The sequence below is a fragment of the Eumetopias jubatus genome, unplaced genomic scaffold (genome assembly GCF_037043125.1).
Source record: "Eumetopias jubatus isolate StellerSeaLion01/CBP00866 unplaced genomic scaffold, mEumJub1_p1.0 scaffold_14, whole genome shotgun sequence".
Classification (NCBI taxonomy): Eukaryota; Metazoa; Chordata; class Mammalia; order Carnivora; family Otariidae; genus Eumetopias; species Eumetopias jubatus.
In genome coordinates this window covers 62964563-62981145 of record NW_028274820.1, presented here as the reverse complement: position 1 = coordinate 62981145, position 16583 = coordinate 62964563, and the positions used below count along the sequence as shown (strand labels likewise).

Below are 16583 nucleotides of genomic sequence, written 5' to 3'. Positions count from 1 at the left end.
CACATCACGTACACTCAGCTGCAGAACGGTCATGCAGATAAGAATGTTTCATTCACTTAATTTGGCACATACCACCTTTCCACTCTAGCCAGTCTTCTAAATGATTTTCCTGGAAATCTGTGCCTATAAACAACAAGAGTGTAATTTCTGCAGGGATGACAAGGTGAGAAAGGTGGAGTAAGGCAGAGTGAAGAGATAAAGTGGAAGGCATGGAGCAGTGATTCAGAAGCATCAGGGCCAAAAGACAGTGTGTGGGAGTTAATGAAGACTTCTTAGAAACATTTACCTTTAGCAGTGCATGAATGCTAGGAAAGGCTCTACCCCAAATACCACTGCCCAATTTACTACCCTGTCAATTTCTCACACTGGAATCACTTGGGGGTTCTTATAAAAAAAATACAGATCCCTAGGTCTCAGATCTGTGAATCAAAGGTTCTGGACCAGAACCTTTATTCCCAAAGTCCCCAGATTTTATGCAGCTTAAGAAAGTTTCCTTTAATGCTTCACCAGTGCTTGGCTACAGTTATCTGGTTGGTCCAAAATCTCTGAGCCATCCCCTTCTTCCCAATTTTCTGAAAACATGAGTATACCCAGAAACTGCCAGTATCTTCCACTGATGCAATACAGATAGTTCCCCCACGGTAATATGTTGTCTCAGAATAAAGAGCACCAGGCACTGAAACAACCCCATCTAGAATGACCTACGTATTCCAAACCTCAAGTGAGCTAACATAAGAAAGTTCTTTGCTTTGTAAACAGTTAAGCAAAGATGAGTGTTAATGCTGCTAGCACATTCGATAACCAATCACTCCAGAGTCTTATTAATAATGTACTTCAGTAAATTTCATTCCCTGACACTGTGAGAGAATAGCATACTATCCAAGATAACTTACCGTTCTCTGCTCATCTCCCTCACGTACATGGAATGTATGTTCAAATACCGTATACATGATCCTGCCCAGGCCAAAGGAGGGCTCAATTACATTCGGAACAACTTCTTCCACTGCAAAAGAGATAGAAATCCAGTAACATTCTCTCAAACCCTACAAAATGCATTGTGGGTCCTCTCTCAACAATTCTTATTAGCACTAAAAAGATCTCCATTCTAGATGGACTTGAGTGATCCTGTACATCAGGACAAAGAAGTCAGAACATTCCTTAAAACTATTTGCTGGTAAGAAATATGATGCCTTGGGGCGCCTGGGTGGTTCAGTCGTTACGCATCTGCCTTCGGCTCAGGTCATGATCCCAGGGTCCTGGGATCGAGCCCTGCATCGGGCTCCCTGCTCAGCGGGAAGCCTGCTTCTCTCTCTCCCACTCCCTCTGCTTGTGTTCCCTCTCTCGCTGTGTCTCTGTCAAATAAATAAATAAAATCTTAAAAAAAAAAGAAAAAGAAATATGATGCCTTTAAAGAGAAAGCAGGAGTGAAAAAATTTTTCACCAAATTTTTCTTTGTTTATACAGCTTAAAACTGAAACAAGGTACCAGGGTCCCTTCCGCAGTATGCCACAGCATACTATGTACACCAAGTATACCACAGTTGGTAAGCTATGAGCAACAGCAGCTACTCCATCATCTGCCTTGCCTTGCAGAAAGCATTAGAACTTTTGAGCTTTTTTTTAAAAGATTTTATTTATTTGACAGAGAGAGAGAGAGAGACAGCAAGAGAGGGAACACGAACAGGGGGAGTGGGAGAGGGAGAAGCAGGCTTCCTGCAGAGCAGGGAGCCCCATGTGGGACTCAATCCCAGGACCCTGGGATCATGACCTGAGCCGAAGGCAGACGTGTAATGACTGAGCCACCCAGGCACCCCTCAAGCTTTTATAAGACTTCGCTAGAACCAAAAATCTACCAGCATAGCTGGCAAAATTAACAAAAACAATTCCTACACACAAGTATCACATGCTTTGTGTTTTACTTTTTATCTTGCTGTCTTGATGAGAACTCTTTAAGAAAGTCAGGTTACTGCCACTGTAATCCCAAGGTTCTGGGGTCAAGAGGCCCTCAGAGAAGAGTTTGCTGGGGGATCTGCACTCAATCAAAGACATTTTACCAGAGGCCTCACATGGGGGAGGCTACACCTGTGGTACAAACAGGAAATGGATTTTTTTTATTTTTTATTGTTATGTTAATCACCATACATTACATCATTAGTTCGTGATGTAGTGTTCCATGATTCATTGTTTGTGCATAACACCCAGTGCTCCAAGCAGAATGTGCCCTCTTTAATACCCATCACCAGGCTAACCCATCCCCCCACCCCCTCCCCTCTAGAACCCTCAGTTTGTTTTTCAGAGTCCATCGTCTCTCATGGTTCGTCTCCCCCCTCCGACTTACTCCCCTTCATTCTTCCCCTCCTGCTATCTTCTTTTTCTTTTTTCTTAACATATGTTGCATTATTTGTTTCAGAAGTACAGATCTGTGATCCAACAGTCTTGCACAATTCACAGCGCTCACCATAGCACATACCCTCCCCAGTGTCTATCACCCAGCCACCCCATCCCTCCCACCCCCACCACTCCAGCAACACTCAGTTTGTTAAATGGATTCATTATTACTTATTATTCAGAAAGGAAGGACTGCTAAGCACTGGGTCTAAGGTAACTGACCTTAACCTTGGATAGTTTGTTTCAAGGGAAATGAGATAAGTAGAACCAAAAATTCACATATGTGGAGGAAAAGAGAGGCTGTTTCTTTTGTCTGTGATAAAGAGTAAGAATAACATTTTAGAAATATGAGCGAGGCATCTCTTGCCCATCCTTCTGGGTCACCTAAGCCATGGTGAAGTACAGTTCTGAACCAGCTGCCAGAATGGTGGCTAAAAAGCCCCAGAGCAAGAAGGATCCCCTGCTTACTCTGATCACTGCTCAGACGGTCTTTACAGTCACTGAAGCTTGGCTAGAGGGCAAGCCAAAAACAAATGGAAAAGTAGGCATGCTCTCTCCAATAGCAGTAGCTTCTCAAATACCCACCTACTACTCTAAGTTTCCAGAAGCTTCCACTCAGCCACAGTTAACCATAAGCATCCTTTGTATATTTTCCAAAACACTCATATCCCAATGGGCGACTGCCTTCGGCTCAGGTCATGATCCTGGAGTCCCTGGATCGAGTCCCACATCGGGCTCCCTGCTTGGCAGGGAGTCTGCTTCTCCCTCTGACCCTCCCCATCTCATGTGCTTGCTCTCTCTCATTCTCTCTCTCTCAAATAAATAAATAAAAATCTTAAAAAAAAAAAAGCATGAAAGATCACTAATCTAAATGACTTTTTAAAAGGTTAATTTGTCACAAAAGAGTGAAGGGGTGAGTTCTCACCTTTACTTAAAAAAACAAAAGGACATTTCCTTAAAATGGGAAAAAACAAAAAGATGGTTTTAATCAAAGAGATATTCTTCACATGCACCTCAGTTCATAGGAAATACAAAGGGGGCATTATAAACTATTTTTTAGTATTAATGTAATTAAAAGTTTTTTTTAAAAAAGGCAAAAGATAATGCCTTAAATATATTCATCAAATTTAGGGTTATGGCCTTAAGTATTTATTTTTCTTCTCCAAATTTTCTATAAAATGGTTATGTCATAAAACTTAAAAAACTTTAAGGAGTAATGATTTTTTGTGTTTGTTTCTTAATTATTTTTACAAACTTACCATGTAGTGTTTTCTGGAATCTCTTCACGTTGACCATGTCTTTTGTTAACTGAAATGTTTTCCCCTCAGTTTCAATAGTGAATTCCCTACAAAGAAAACACACCACATATTAGTGCAAACATGCATTCCTATCTCTTAATTTAAAGGTGTTTTACCAATTGCTAAACTCTTTTAAGTGTAATACAGGTTGGTCAATTCTCCAGATAAAACAGCTGAAGTCAAATTTAAATTATTTCATAAGGAACACCAAATTAAGTATTATTTTAATAATGGCACCAAAGAGTATTCTGGGATGCACCCAAAAACGTGGCTAGTCTTATAAAATTCCACAAGTGACTCAATTAATAATTCCTTTGGTTTTGAGATCAAAATAAAGCCAAAACCATTTTTAAAAAATTCAATAAATTTGTCAGAAATAGGCCTGCTGGCAAAAAGACCACTGTTCTCATTATTGTCCCCAGAAATGTAAAACTGACCAGCTTGTCATCTTATAGAAGGTAATTTTAAAACCCCCACACTAATTCCAAAATAAACTTTGACACTTATGTTGAAGATCAGCTTAAAGAAGTTTAATGATTCTGTTCAATATGTCAATATAAAACACTGTCCCTCCAAAAATCAGTGACTGCGTTAGGTTCATATCCTGAGATATGCCCATTCCACTACTGGTCATAAGAATTCGCCTTTATCAAGTAGGGGTTGTTTTGGCTCACAAGCAGCTCAGTGCCAGGAAGAGAGCCCTCGTGTGGTTGTCTTTAAGCTGTGTGGTTGGCACACTTGACACTGCATTTTGCTAGTTTCTAGCACTGATAATCTCATGCATCATGAGTGGTTTTCACTCCCTCCATTTTTACTATTCTGTCTGAAGTTTGTAAGTGCATTAAAATTCCATTACATAAGCATTATCATATATATTCTGTGAGTACAGTCTAAGTGTAAAGTAGGTAACGGTCATAAAAAAAACTGAAATTAGCAAGAAGCCATTATTTGAGAATAATTAATAAAGGAAACTGTCATGTTTATGACAGATAATGGTATCTAACTAGTGCTCTAACTTGTCCATTTTAATGACATTTGATGTTGTTTTAACATAAATAGATGTTAATTCTGGGAGACCAGAATGCTTTAAAATTTTCCTACTGAAATGGACAATCATTACCTTCAACTTGTTACAAGGGTTCAGCTTATAAAACTTCTCGACAATGTTCTCAGGCAACCATCACCCCAAGGCTCCATTTCAATCTCCTCCACTCCCAGTCAACTAATGATGTGCTTTCTACCACTATAAACTCGATTCATCTTTCCTAGTTTTACATATAATCTGTTGTGTCAGACTTCTTTCACTTTGCCTATTGTCTAGGGCCAGATATGAATTATTTCACGGTTTGCAGGCCATATGCAGTCTCTCGTATTTTCTGCTTTATTATTTTTTAGTCTCTTGTATTCTCTGCTTTATTGTTTTTTTACTTTTATTTTTTTAAAGATTTTATTGGAGAGAGAGAGGGGAGAGAGAGAGCGAGCATGAGCAGGGGTAAGTGGCAGAGGGAGAGGGAGAAGCAGACCCCCTGCTGAGCAGGCCCCAGGATCATGATCTGAGCCAAAAGCAGATGCTTAACTGACTGAGCCACCCAGGAGCCCCTTCTTTGCTTTTTTAAACAACACTTAGAAAATAATGCAAAACTCAGTTGGAGGGCTGCACAAAAAAAACAATATAAAAGATTTTACAAGTTCACTTAAAAAACTGTACTCTTCAGTTATTAGGTATTCTATAAATGGCAATTAAGTTGATTAATAATGTTTATATCTTCAAACTCCTGTTTTTGTCTCCTCACTCTACCAATTACTGACAGAAGGGTGTAGAAATCTGACTGTAATTGTGGATTTGTCTATTTTTCCTTTCAGTTCCGTCAAGTTTGCTTTATATATTTTGAGGTTGTTTTCAGTTGCATACAGTTAGAATATGCCTTCTTGATGACCTGATTCCTTTAACATTATGAAATGTAACTCTGTCTCTGGCAATTTCCTGTGTTCTGAAGTTGACTTTATCTGATATTAATAGAGCCACTCCTAACTTAATGATTAATATTTGTATGGGAAACATTTTTTGATTCTATTATGTTTAAGCCTATTTGTGTATTACAATTACAGCAAGTTTCCTGTAAACAGCATTTAATTGGGTCTTGATTTTTTTAACTAGTCTGACAATCGATGGCTATTAATTCAAGTGTTTAGATAATTACATTTAATATAATTATTGATACTGCTGACTTTAAATCTAACACCTCAAGAGTTACTTTCTATTTGTCTCATCTTTTCTTTGTTCATTTTTCCCCTTCTCCTGCTTTCTTCTGGAGTATTTTTTATTATTCTATTTTTTTAATTTTTTTATTATGTTATGTTAATCACCATACATTACATCATTAGTTTTTGATGTAGTATTCCATGATTCACTGTTTGTGCATAACACCCAGTGCTCCATGCAGAACATGCCCTCTTTAATACCCATCACCAGGCTAACCCATCCCCCCACCCCCCTCCCCTCTAGAACCCTCAGTTTGTTTTTCAGAGTCCATCGTCTCTCATGGTTGGTCTCCCCCTCCGACTTACTCCCCTTCATTCTTCCCCTCCTGCTATTTATTATTCTATTTTATCTCCCTTACTGGTTTATTATTTAGTTTTTGTGTGTTTTTTCCAGGTAATTGCTCTAGAGTTAACTATATGTACTTTTTCAAACTTATCAGAGTCTACCCTCAAAGAGTATTATGCCATTTCACATGTAATGTGTGCACCTTACAACAGTATATTCCCAATTCTTTGCTCTCATCCTTTGAGTTGCAGATGGCATATATTTTACTTCTATGTTATAAATTCCACAATATATTGTTACTGTTTTTGCTTTATTAAGATTTTATTAATTTGAGAGAGAGCGAGCACAAGCTGGGGGAGGGACAGGAGAGGGAGAAGCAGGCTCCCCACGGAGCAGGGAGCCCGATGCGGGACTCGATCCCAGGACCCCAGGATCATGACCTGAGCCGAAGGCAGATGCCTAACCAACTGAGCCACCCAGGCGCCCCTGTCTTTGCTCCTTCTAACGTAATGAGTCTTTGTTCCCCTGGCTACTTTAAAGACTTTTCTCTTCATTTTTGGTTTTCAGCAATTTGATTCTAATGTACCTTCATGTGGTTTTCTTTGTATTTATTCTGCTTGAGGTTGAATTTCTTGAATCTGGGTTTACAGTTTGCATCAAACTTGGAAAATTTTGACCTATCCTATGTATCTTCAGGTATTTTCTCCATACACCCTCTCTGTGACTCCTGATTACACATGTTAGATTGCCTCATATTGATCCAAAGGACATTTTTTCCCCAGTCTCTTTTTTTCTATGCTTCCCTTTGGATAGTTTCTATTGCTATGTCTTCAAATTCAATGATCTTCCTTCTGCCATGTTTAATCTACTATTAATCCCAGTTGGTGAATTCTCATTTGCAACACTGCCTCTAAGTGTCTGCTGGTTCTTTTTTTAATATATATTTCCATTTCTCACCTCATATGTTCATGTTTTCCCTTATATCCTTGACCATATGAAGTACATTTATTACTGTTTTAACATCCTTATGTGTTTATTCCATCATGTTTGTCACTGCTAGGTGTTTCTTTTGACTGACCTCCTCAATACGGGTCACGTTTTCATGCTTCTTCATATGTTTAGAACTTTTTTTTTAAGCAGACTCCACGCCCAGCATGGAATCCAAAGTGGGGCTTGAACTCACAACTCTTGAGATCATGACCTGTGCTGAGATCAAGAGTCAGACACCTAACTGACTGAGCCACCCAGGCGCCCCTATTTATGTTTTTTATTGTTTGTCAGACATAGTAAATTTTACATTGTTTAGTACTGGATTTTGTCATATTTCTTTATAGATCTGTCTCTATTATCTTCATATTTATGCTTAAAACAATTACAGAGACCACTCCAAAGCTCAAAAAAAAAAAAAAATAGAAATGAATGAGAGAATGTCATTTCTAATTATTCCTCAGTCACTTCCTTAGACAAAACTCCTCCTCTAGGAAAGTTACTGGGGAAAAAAAAAGATCATTTCAAATCTATTTCCAGGCTATAATGCCAGAATCTCAGCAAACACAGTTCTTTAAACATAGAGATAATACTTACCTGCAAAAAATGTCTCAAGAAACTGATCTTACCCTTTCAGAATCTGCAGAGAGGACATATCTAAGTGGAGCCCATATAAAAGTACACATCTTAAATCTTACCCTTTTTCATTCAGTAGTTTCTCCATTTCTGTAATGTAACACTCATCACAAACAGCCAGGTACTCCAGCACCAGCTTTGCATCCTTCTTATATGCCTTACCAATTGCTCCCTTATTGGGTTCAAACTGAACAACACTGACTGTTTTGTATGAAGTAGTCAAGGAACCAAAAAACACAGAGAACTGCCATAGTATTTCGGAAAACGATCTTGAGATTCATCATCAAATTAAAACAATGACTAGTTCTCCACTGGCATCCTAGATCCTGTTTATACTGACTTCAAGTGTAAGATGAAATAACTACCCACAAAATCATTAGACAAACCTCACCGAAAATAAGTAAACACTGTCAACAGAGACTTCTACAAAGTTACAATGAGATAAAAGGGATATTATTCTAATCAGCAACATAACCTGATACGCAGCATAATTACCTCTACTTACCATTTACTGATTTCTGAAATGTCCCAAACACAACAGGATCTACTTTCTGTCACTGGCCTAGCCCTAAGATGAGTTCACGACCTCACTGCCTGCTAAAGAATGGAAATTTCTTTGCTGATTTACAGATTAAGTGAGCTAAATTATTATTTCATCTACCATAAAATGGCATTGAACTTTTCATAGAGAAAGTATTCACCAGGTGCCCTTTATTTAAAGAGCACGTAGGTAGGTGCAGGTGTGGAGAAATGTATTGTGGAAATAGCTGAGAATAACTGGCCAACACTCGGAAAGACATTCAGAGCACTTTTCTGAATATGCTTCTTTTAAAGACCAAACAATGGGTGGGTATATCAGATTACAAAAAAAGAGACTAGGAAAGGAGCAATGAGATGGGTAGAATAATAGGTTTAAATAAGTGTTACCACAATATCCAAAACATCTCAGTTTATCCATAGAATGTGTAGACTTGGATTTATCCATTTTCAAGATGTTTACACTTTAGACCTGCGTTGCTGAAGTGACCAGAAAGGATATGGGCTCTTTCAGAAGTTTCTCAGCTACAAGTGGGACTTTGGTGGCTCGAGCATGACAAGAAAGGTCGTAACAGGAACGATCAGCACATCCGACAATCTCAATCCAGCCCTAAGAAGACATAATAGATAAAAACACTTATTGCACTGGGTTCATTCACAGATGCATGCAGATTGTTAAGTAATTTTCACATACCCAAAGATAATTTATTATAGCATCTCCACTCAACTTTTATAAATGTTTGAAATGGGAATAGTTCTATACATCAGGCAGATAACAAACCTATAAAATATAATTCACACATGTACACAAAGTTGTCTTATTTTCTGGGGAGATTTATTTTACCATATTGTGAATGTGGGGTAAACTAATATAGTATAGGATTTAATTATGGAAATAAAATGTGAACCTAGACAAAATCAGTAAATGTGTTTCAAATTTGAGGCCAGGATTCAAAATCAATCTAGCAGAAACCACTACTCTCTTTGGATGAAGTGTCTATTGATCTCACAAACTGGCATCAAATGGCTGTGCTAAACACACACCTCAGCTGACCACGAACGTGGGCATTTGTGTTCAGTTCAGTTTCTTACACAACAGAAGAGATCTCAATAAAGAGCAGGTAACATTTAAGTCACAGAATAAAACTTAACAGCAACACCACCACATAGATGTTAAAGGCTTATTTTAGTAGATATCTAGTTAGTCCTCATGAATATTTATATTTTGCCTTTGATCTAAAGAGTATGAAAAATTGCAACTGTCACAACTACTAAGCTTTCCAAGCACATTACCACATGGGATGCATGAACTAAAGAGGGCAAATATAAACCTCACAAGCTCAGAAACCCCAACACATAACAACAAAACAGAAATTAAAAGAATGAAACCGAAAATCATGTCATTTGATCATCTGACATGCACTGAAGATGTCAACATATTTATGTACTAAAAGGTAAAATTACAAAACACGTCCAAGAACGGCAAGTAACAACCCTGGGATAGTGGTTAACTCTGAGGAAGAAAAGAAGGGTGAAGCATTAGCCGTCTCAGTGACTTTTTTCATTAAAAAAATAAAATATGAAGCACACAAAAAGGAAGTGTTCGTCTTTTCTTGAATGCAGGGACTGTCTAATTTCTATTTATCAGACTGTTCTACTGATGGAGTGCTTCAGATAGGGGAGGGAAGCTCTTTACCTGTTTTATTTCCCTGATTTAAGTGAGTGAGAAACAAGTCTCCTTTGTTCTCTTAGGCTGCAAAGGAACAACTTTGATAAGGTTTTGGCATTTCCTTTGCTTTATAAAACATGCTCAGCAAACGGCACCAGTTGTCTACAGTTTGGTAAACTGTTAACAATTACGACATTTTATAAAGCAACTAGTTTAACAAAATCACTAATGTGAGGACTTAAAACAATAAAAAGTCTTTAAAGGAGTTCTTCCCACTCCTTGAAAGTTCCTGTTACTTTCGAGCTTCTGGTTTTGTTTAGTTTCCCAATGACCTTATGTAAAATGTTGTAGCCTAATCTCAATGCTGGGCCCACAACTTCCTTTTTTCAATTTTATTCTTTAATTAAAAAAAAAAAATGTAGGTACAATTGACATGAAACATTATGTTAGTTTCAGGTATGCAATATAATGATTCAGTATTTGTAGATAATGCAAAATGAGCACCATATAAGTCCAGTTAACATCCAGCACCACACCTGGTTCCAGAACTTAAAGGACCTACTCTCTTAGCAGCTTTCAAATACACAATACAGCATTATTAACTATCGTCACCATGATGTTCATCACATCTGCAAGACTGAGGCCCACATTTTCTGATTCTCAGTACTTGATGATTTAGCCACAGCTCACAGTGGCACTCAGAAAAGCATGAGCAGGAATGCTGCGGGGTCTGTTAAAGCAAAGTAGCACAATGGTTAAGAGCACGGGCCTGGAGTGAGACAGCCCTGGTTCATTCCCCAGTTCTACCACTCACTGTGAGACTCAAGCAAATTGCTTAACTTCTCAGCACTTCGGTCTCCTCAGAAATAGGACCTATGATGAGGATTACACAAGATACTACATATGAAGCATTTAGAATGGAAAGCACAGTCCTTACCAAATATACATGTTGAATGAACAAATGAAAGAAATAAAATGTAATCCAGGCCACACTCAGAATCTCAAGTGAGGCAGCAAGAATCTGTGTCTGCTTTAACAAAATTAGTCAGAGCAAACTAAGAAAGGGAACTGGTATGGAACAAAGAGAAAAGAAATAATCTTTTCTCACACAACATAGAAAATATTTTATTGGTTTGATGTGCAAATACGAAGAAATTCCAGAAAACTTAAAACATGTAAAGAAATTAATATTCATCTATAATCCAAAAATAATGACTGCTATCATTTTGGCCTACATCAAGCAAGTCTGTGAGGAAAATAAAGTAACAAGAAAAACCTAACAGATTATAGAAATTCTTTCCTAAATCCACAGAAGAAAAAGAATATATTTAAAACAACATCAATAACAGCCACTACAGCTATCTGCATACCGTTATGCATATATACATGCATATACGTTTGTAATGTATGTAAAGCCACCTAGAACAGTGGCTAAAAAACCCATGGGGCTAAGAATGGTTTTTATATTTTTAAAGGGTTGTAAAAAAAGAAAGAAAGAAAGAAACAACAAAGAAGCAACAAAAATCTGCAAAGCCCAAAGTATTTTTACTACATTTACTATAGAAAACATGTGCTGATCCCTGATGCAGAAGAGATGTGAACAACTTTTGGGGAGATGTATACAAATGGAAGTTTCACTTTCTACATAATATTCTTCAGAATTACTTTTTGCTTTTCATTTTACAAAAATGAGTCATTTTCATTTCTAATTTTTAAAAATGAATCTATTAAAAGAAAGTCATTTTGGAAAAGTAAAGAGTGAAACTAAGGGCACATGGGAACGAATGACTGTCAAAAGTCACCGAAGAGCCTCTCTAGCACCAAATAAGGGAAATGCCAGGAGGCTCTCAGGCCCCTTGTTCTGGATGCCACCTTGTTCCCACTGCTACCAGGGCAGAAAGCATCTTCTATATCCAAATGTCTTTTTTTAACTTTTTTTTAAAGGTCTGTTTATTTTTAGTAATCTCTACACCCACTATGGGGCTCAAACTCACAACCCTGAGATCAAGAGTCGCATGCTCTTCTGACTGAGCCAACCAGCCAGCCCTCCTATACCCAAATGTCTGTCAATCCTAAGCTCCAGTATGAATGTTCATGTTTGGGAGGTGGGGGTGGTAAGGTACAGTGAAATCGGTAGCCAGGAGGTCTTCCCTGAATTATTGTTAAAACACAGAATTTGAGAAAAGGTAGTTCCTAAACAAGAGATCATAACTACTAGTCTACCACCAAAACCTAACAAATAGCTCTCTAAACAAAGAGCACCATATCTTTCTTTACTCAGCCCTGCCACCATTTCCAACATTTGCTAGGGTCCTTGTCAGGAAGGAGGCCACCCCAACTTAGCTGCACCCACGGATATTAGCCATGACACTGCCCAGCCCAGGAATGTACACACCAGCACTGCCCCATCACTGACCTTCCCTCTCTGTCTCTCTTACTCTCGGTCTCTATAAAAGCCATCTAAGTCTACAAAGGGCTATTGAGACACAAGAGTAACCCGTAACCCCTTCCTTGTAAGAGGGCGGGGGACAACTGCTTTTTCCATTTTGCTTTGGAAAAGACCTCTTTTCTCTTTGTTGCTCTCTGACATACAGCACACAAAAAGCAATTTTGATATCCATGCTCCTAAGTTAACAGTGAAGATCACATGCTAACAAGCCTTCCATTCTCCTTACATAGGATGTTTTAGATTCGGCATCCCAACAGTCACAGGCGTAGTGGGCCATCTCGTTCTCCATATGCTGGCGGAAGCGGAGTTTATCTGGAGATACTCCAACCTTCGTGAGATAGAGGTAGATGCGGCCAATGAAGTAGCCTAATACTGAGTTGTTAATCACACCCTAAAAATCAATGAGTAAACCAGTTAGTAAATAAATAAGCAAGCAAATATGCAAACAAGCACAGAAGGAAAAAATACACATTCTTTCGAAGGCCAATGTACCATTTTTGATTTATTCACATTCTACTGAAAAATATTTGAAACACAAGGTAAGCTAATTTATCCAGCTTTCAGAACAATCTCAAATACCCAGAATGTGACTGTGGCTATTTTTAAATGGGTTAATGTCAAGTTAACAAGCTCATAATAACAGTCATTGAAAATCTTTCTGCCATACTCACTGGGTTGGCAAAACTTCAGCCCAATACCTCATACCTTCTAAATCTACAGTACTAAAAATGCCATTCATAATAATGACCCTACAGAGGGGCAGATATATTTCTTCTGAATTAACAAAAGTAGTAAGACATGTGGAAGGGGATTTTAATGTATCCTTACCCACTGAAGTTTCTGTACCCCATATTGTGTATGTCATCTTCTGATTCCAGTACCAGAAGGATCTTAGAAATCATCTAGCCCCCAGTTGGTTAAACCGCTGCCTTCAGCTCAGGCCAAGATCCCAGGGTCCTGGGATCGAGCCTCACATCGGGCTCCCTGCTCATGCAGGAAGTCTGCTTCTCCCTCTGCCTGCCGCTCCCCCTGCTGTGCTCTCTCCCTCTCTCCCTCTCTCTCTCACTCTCTCTGTGTGTCAAATAAATAAATAAAATCTTTAAAAAAAAAAAAGAAATCATCTAGCCCCATCTCCTACCCACTGTAGGGCTCTTCTCTGCAAAATGGCTGGCAAATTACCACCCAGCCTCCACTGGAATATGCTCAGGGACAGGAAGTTCATTGTTCCCTGGGGCGATTCATTCCATTATCAGGCAGCAGCGACTATTAGAAAGTTTTCATGCACTTACTTCTCTAGACAAATGATTAGAGAAATATTATCCTATGCAAGACTTTATCCCAACTGCTATGGGTAATACATAAAAGATTAAAATCCAGAGGACTCGCTTTTTGTGAGTCAAAATGTCTCCCCAAAAGGAGTACATATTGATAAGAGTTGGACTGATAGGCCACAGTTCAAAGATCTTTTTTCCAAGTGCTCTGCTAAATATCTTATTCATGTTGGCCCCCTGGCCTACAAATGGGCATGTTCACGTACTTTCCTCCCACTATAATAACAGTGTAGGATAAATACTATATAAAAACAAATACTATAGAAAAAATAAAATGACTGCTAAAACAAATATTTTGTTTTCTAGGACACAGAATTTGCTAAGTGCTGCAGACCCTAAATCGCAATAACCTAAATGAAATTACCTATGGCATCTCACCTGTTCAACAGCATCTCCTAGGCGCATTTTTCGAGCAGACTGTCCGCTGACCTGGGCTTTTGCTGAATACAAATAAAGGTGGAGGTCTGCCACATTCTGAAACTTGGGATGGTCCTTCTCACTGGGATCTACAAAGTGCTCAATTTCTGCCATTGTGAATTCTCTGGAAGCAAAAATATAAGGGATAAAAGTTGCATGCTTTACTATAAAAAATAAACAAGGTCCTTATTTTCAACTTTACAATGATATAGGCCCCCATACTACAGGAATCTCTTATCACTAAACCAGAAAATTGTTCCTAAGGGAATGGCAAAAAAAAAAAAGAAAGAAAAGAAAAAGAAAAAAAGTTGGATTAAATTTGTCTGGGTGGCTATTTTTTTTAAACATGTTAATGAAAACTTTACAACGCACTTGAATAGTATTTTAAATAAATACAATCAAACTTTCCTCAAATATTAACTTTTTTTTTTTAAGATTTTATTTACTTATTTGACAGAGAGAGAGACACAGCGAGAGCAGAGCACAAGCAGGGGGAGTGGGAGAGGGAGAAGCAGGCTTCCCACGGAGCAGGGAGCCCGATGTGGGGCTCGATCCCAGGACCCTGGGATCATAACCTGAGCCAAAGGCAGACACTTAACGACTGAGCCCCCCCAGGGGCCCTCAAATATTAACTTCTGTCCGATGACAAAAATTCTTTGCTTGCCCAAATTTTAGTCAGTCTCCTGAAACTCCTCCTAGGCCCATCTGTATACTTCTTGGTAAAATCCAGTTTTAGCAAGAACCCTGATTAAGTCAGTTTAACCAGAATCACCCTACCCCACCTCTTGCCATGTGATCACCTCTGATATCTTTTTTGGGTTTGTCATCCTCCACCATCCCCCAGGTGGTATTTGATCACCCTGGCTTGTCTCCAGCAACATCCCCTCAGGTTAGTTTAGCCAAAATCCCCCTTGCCTTGCCCCTGATGGTCCCTTTAAGTAGTTTTCTAGCCACTGACCCCGCTTCACCCCATGCCTTGGCTAAAAATCCTTTCCTGCCTGTGCTATATTCAAAATTGAGCCCGGTTCCATACTGAGATCTCTTTCCCCCCACTGCCTACTGCAATAGTCTTTTTTTTTTTAAGATTTTTTTTTTTATTTTTTTTATTTGACAGAGAGAGACACAGCGAGAGAGGGAACACAAGCAGGGGGAGTGGGAGAGGGAGAAGCAGGCTTCCCGTCCAGCAGGAAGCCCAATGTGGGGCTCGATCCCAGGACCCTGGGACCATGACCTGAGCCAAAGGCAGACGCTTAACAACTGAGCCACCCAGGCACCCTCCCCTACTGCAATAGTCTTGAATGAAATCTGTTTCTACCACCTTAACTACCATCCATCTGTTTTTCCTTCCATACTAGCCACAACAACAAAAGATTATTACTTTCAATGGAAAATAATTTTTAAAGAACAGATAGTTTTTAATATTAGGAAAACTTAAGCAAATGTCAGACACTAAAAAGAAATGAGATACTGAATAGTGACTTCCAAATAAAATGATTTTCCTTATAGCACTAGCAAGTCTTTATAAATATATACTAAATGAAGTTCCCGATATTTCCTTTTCCAAGAATGGGAAATTAAAAGTGAAGTGAAATTGTTCTTTAGCTTTTATAGTAGTTTGGTTTCTTCCTTTTTATTGCTCTGAACAAGTAAATGACTGATAACGGCACCATACAGCTGGCTTCTTTAGAGTAACAGCTTCTTTTTTTTTTTTAAGATTTTATTTATTTATTCATGAGAGACAGAGAGAGAGAGGCAGAGGGAGAAGAAGGCTCCCCGCGGAACAGGGAGCCCGATGCGGGACTCGATCCCAGAACCCTGGGATCATGACCCAAGCCGAAGGCAGACACTTAACCGACTGAGCCACCCAGGCGTCCCAGAGTAACAGCTTCTTGAATAAAGTGTTATTCATGGCAGAGGACGTAAGACATGAACTGAACAGGCTAGCATCAAGCTAACTGCATAATAATGAAATAAATATGCATATAGTAATAGTTTCCCAAAGAGATTTCTCTGAATGGCAATTAAGTAGCTATTGGGGGAAAAGTGTTTTAAGTTAACTTTATGAGTCAAAATCAAATCTCTCTCCTTTAAACACACTCCCCCACATACATTTACTAGTGCACTTTCATGATTATCTCAGATTTTTTAAAAACAATGAAAAATTATTTAAATGAGACCTAAAAATACATGAAATGCATGGCAAAAGAGCTCTAATTTTTAAACTTTATTTTTTAATAGTATTTCTTACTTGGTCCTATAGCACCTATATCTTGTCTTTCAACCACTATCAAATGTCTTCTGTGTGCACAGAAATAGGACAGAGA

The 16583-nt window shown here is 38.6% G+C and overlaps 1 protein-coding gene across 1 annotated transcript in view; it reads right to left on the bottom strand.

Annotated features, from left to right (window-relative positions):
- Positions 1-16583, bottom strand: part of GARS1 (glycyl-tRNA synthetase 1) — a 45807-nt gene that overhangs the window by 4122 nt on the left and 25102 nt on the right. The window contains exons 9-14 of the mRNA XM_088018708.1: positions 14221-14383; positions 12738-12902; positions 8891-9003; positions 7919-8059; positions 3647-3732; positions 894-1003 (exon numbers count right to left, since the gene is read on the bottom strand). Coding sequence (XP_087874834.1) covers positions 894-1003; positions 3647-3732; positions 7919-8059; positions 8891-9003; positions 12738-12902; positions 14221-14383 — 778 coding nt within the window. The remainder of the gene's footprint in view (positions 1-893; positions 1004-3646; positions 3733-7918; positions 8060-8890; positions 9004-12737; positions 12903-14220; positions 14384-16583) is intronic.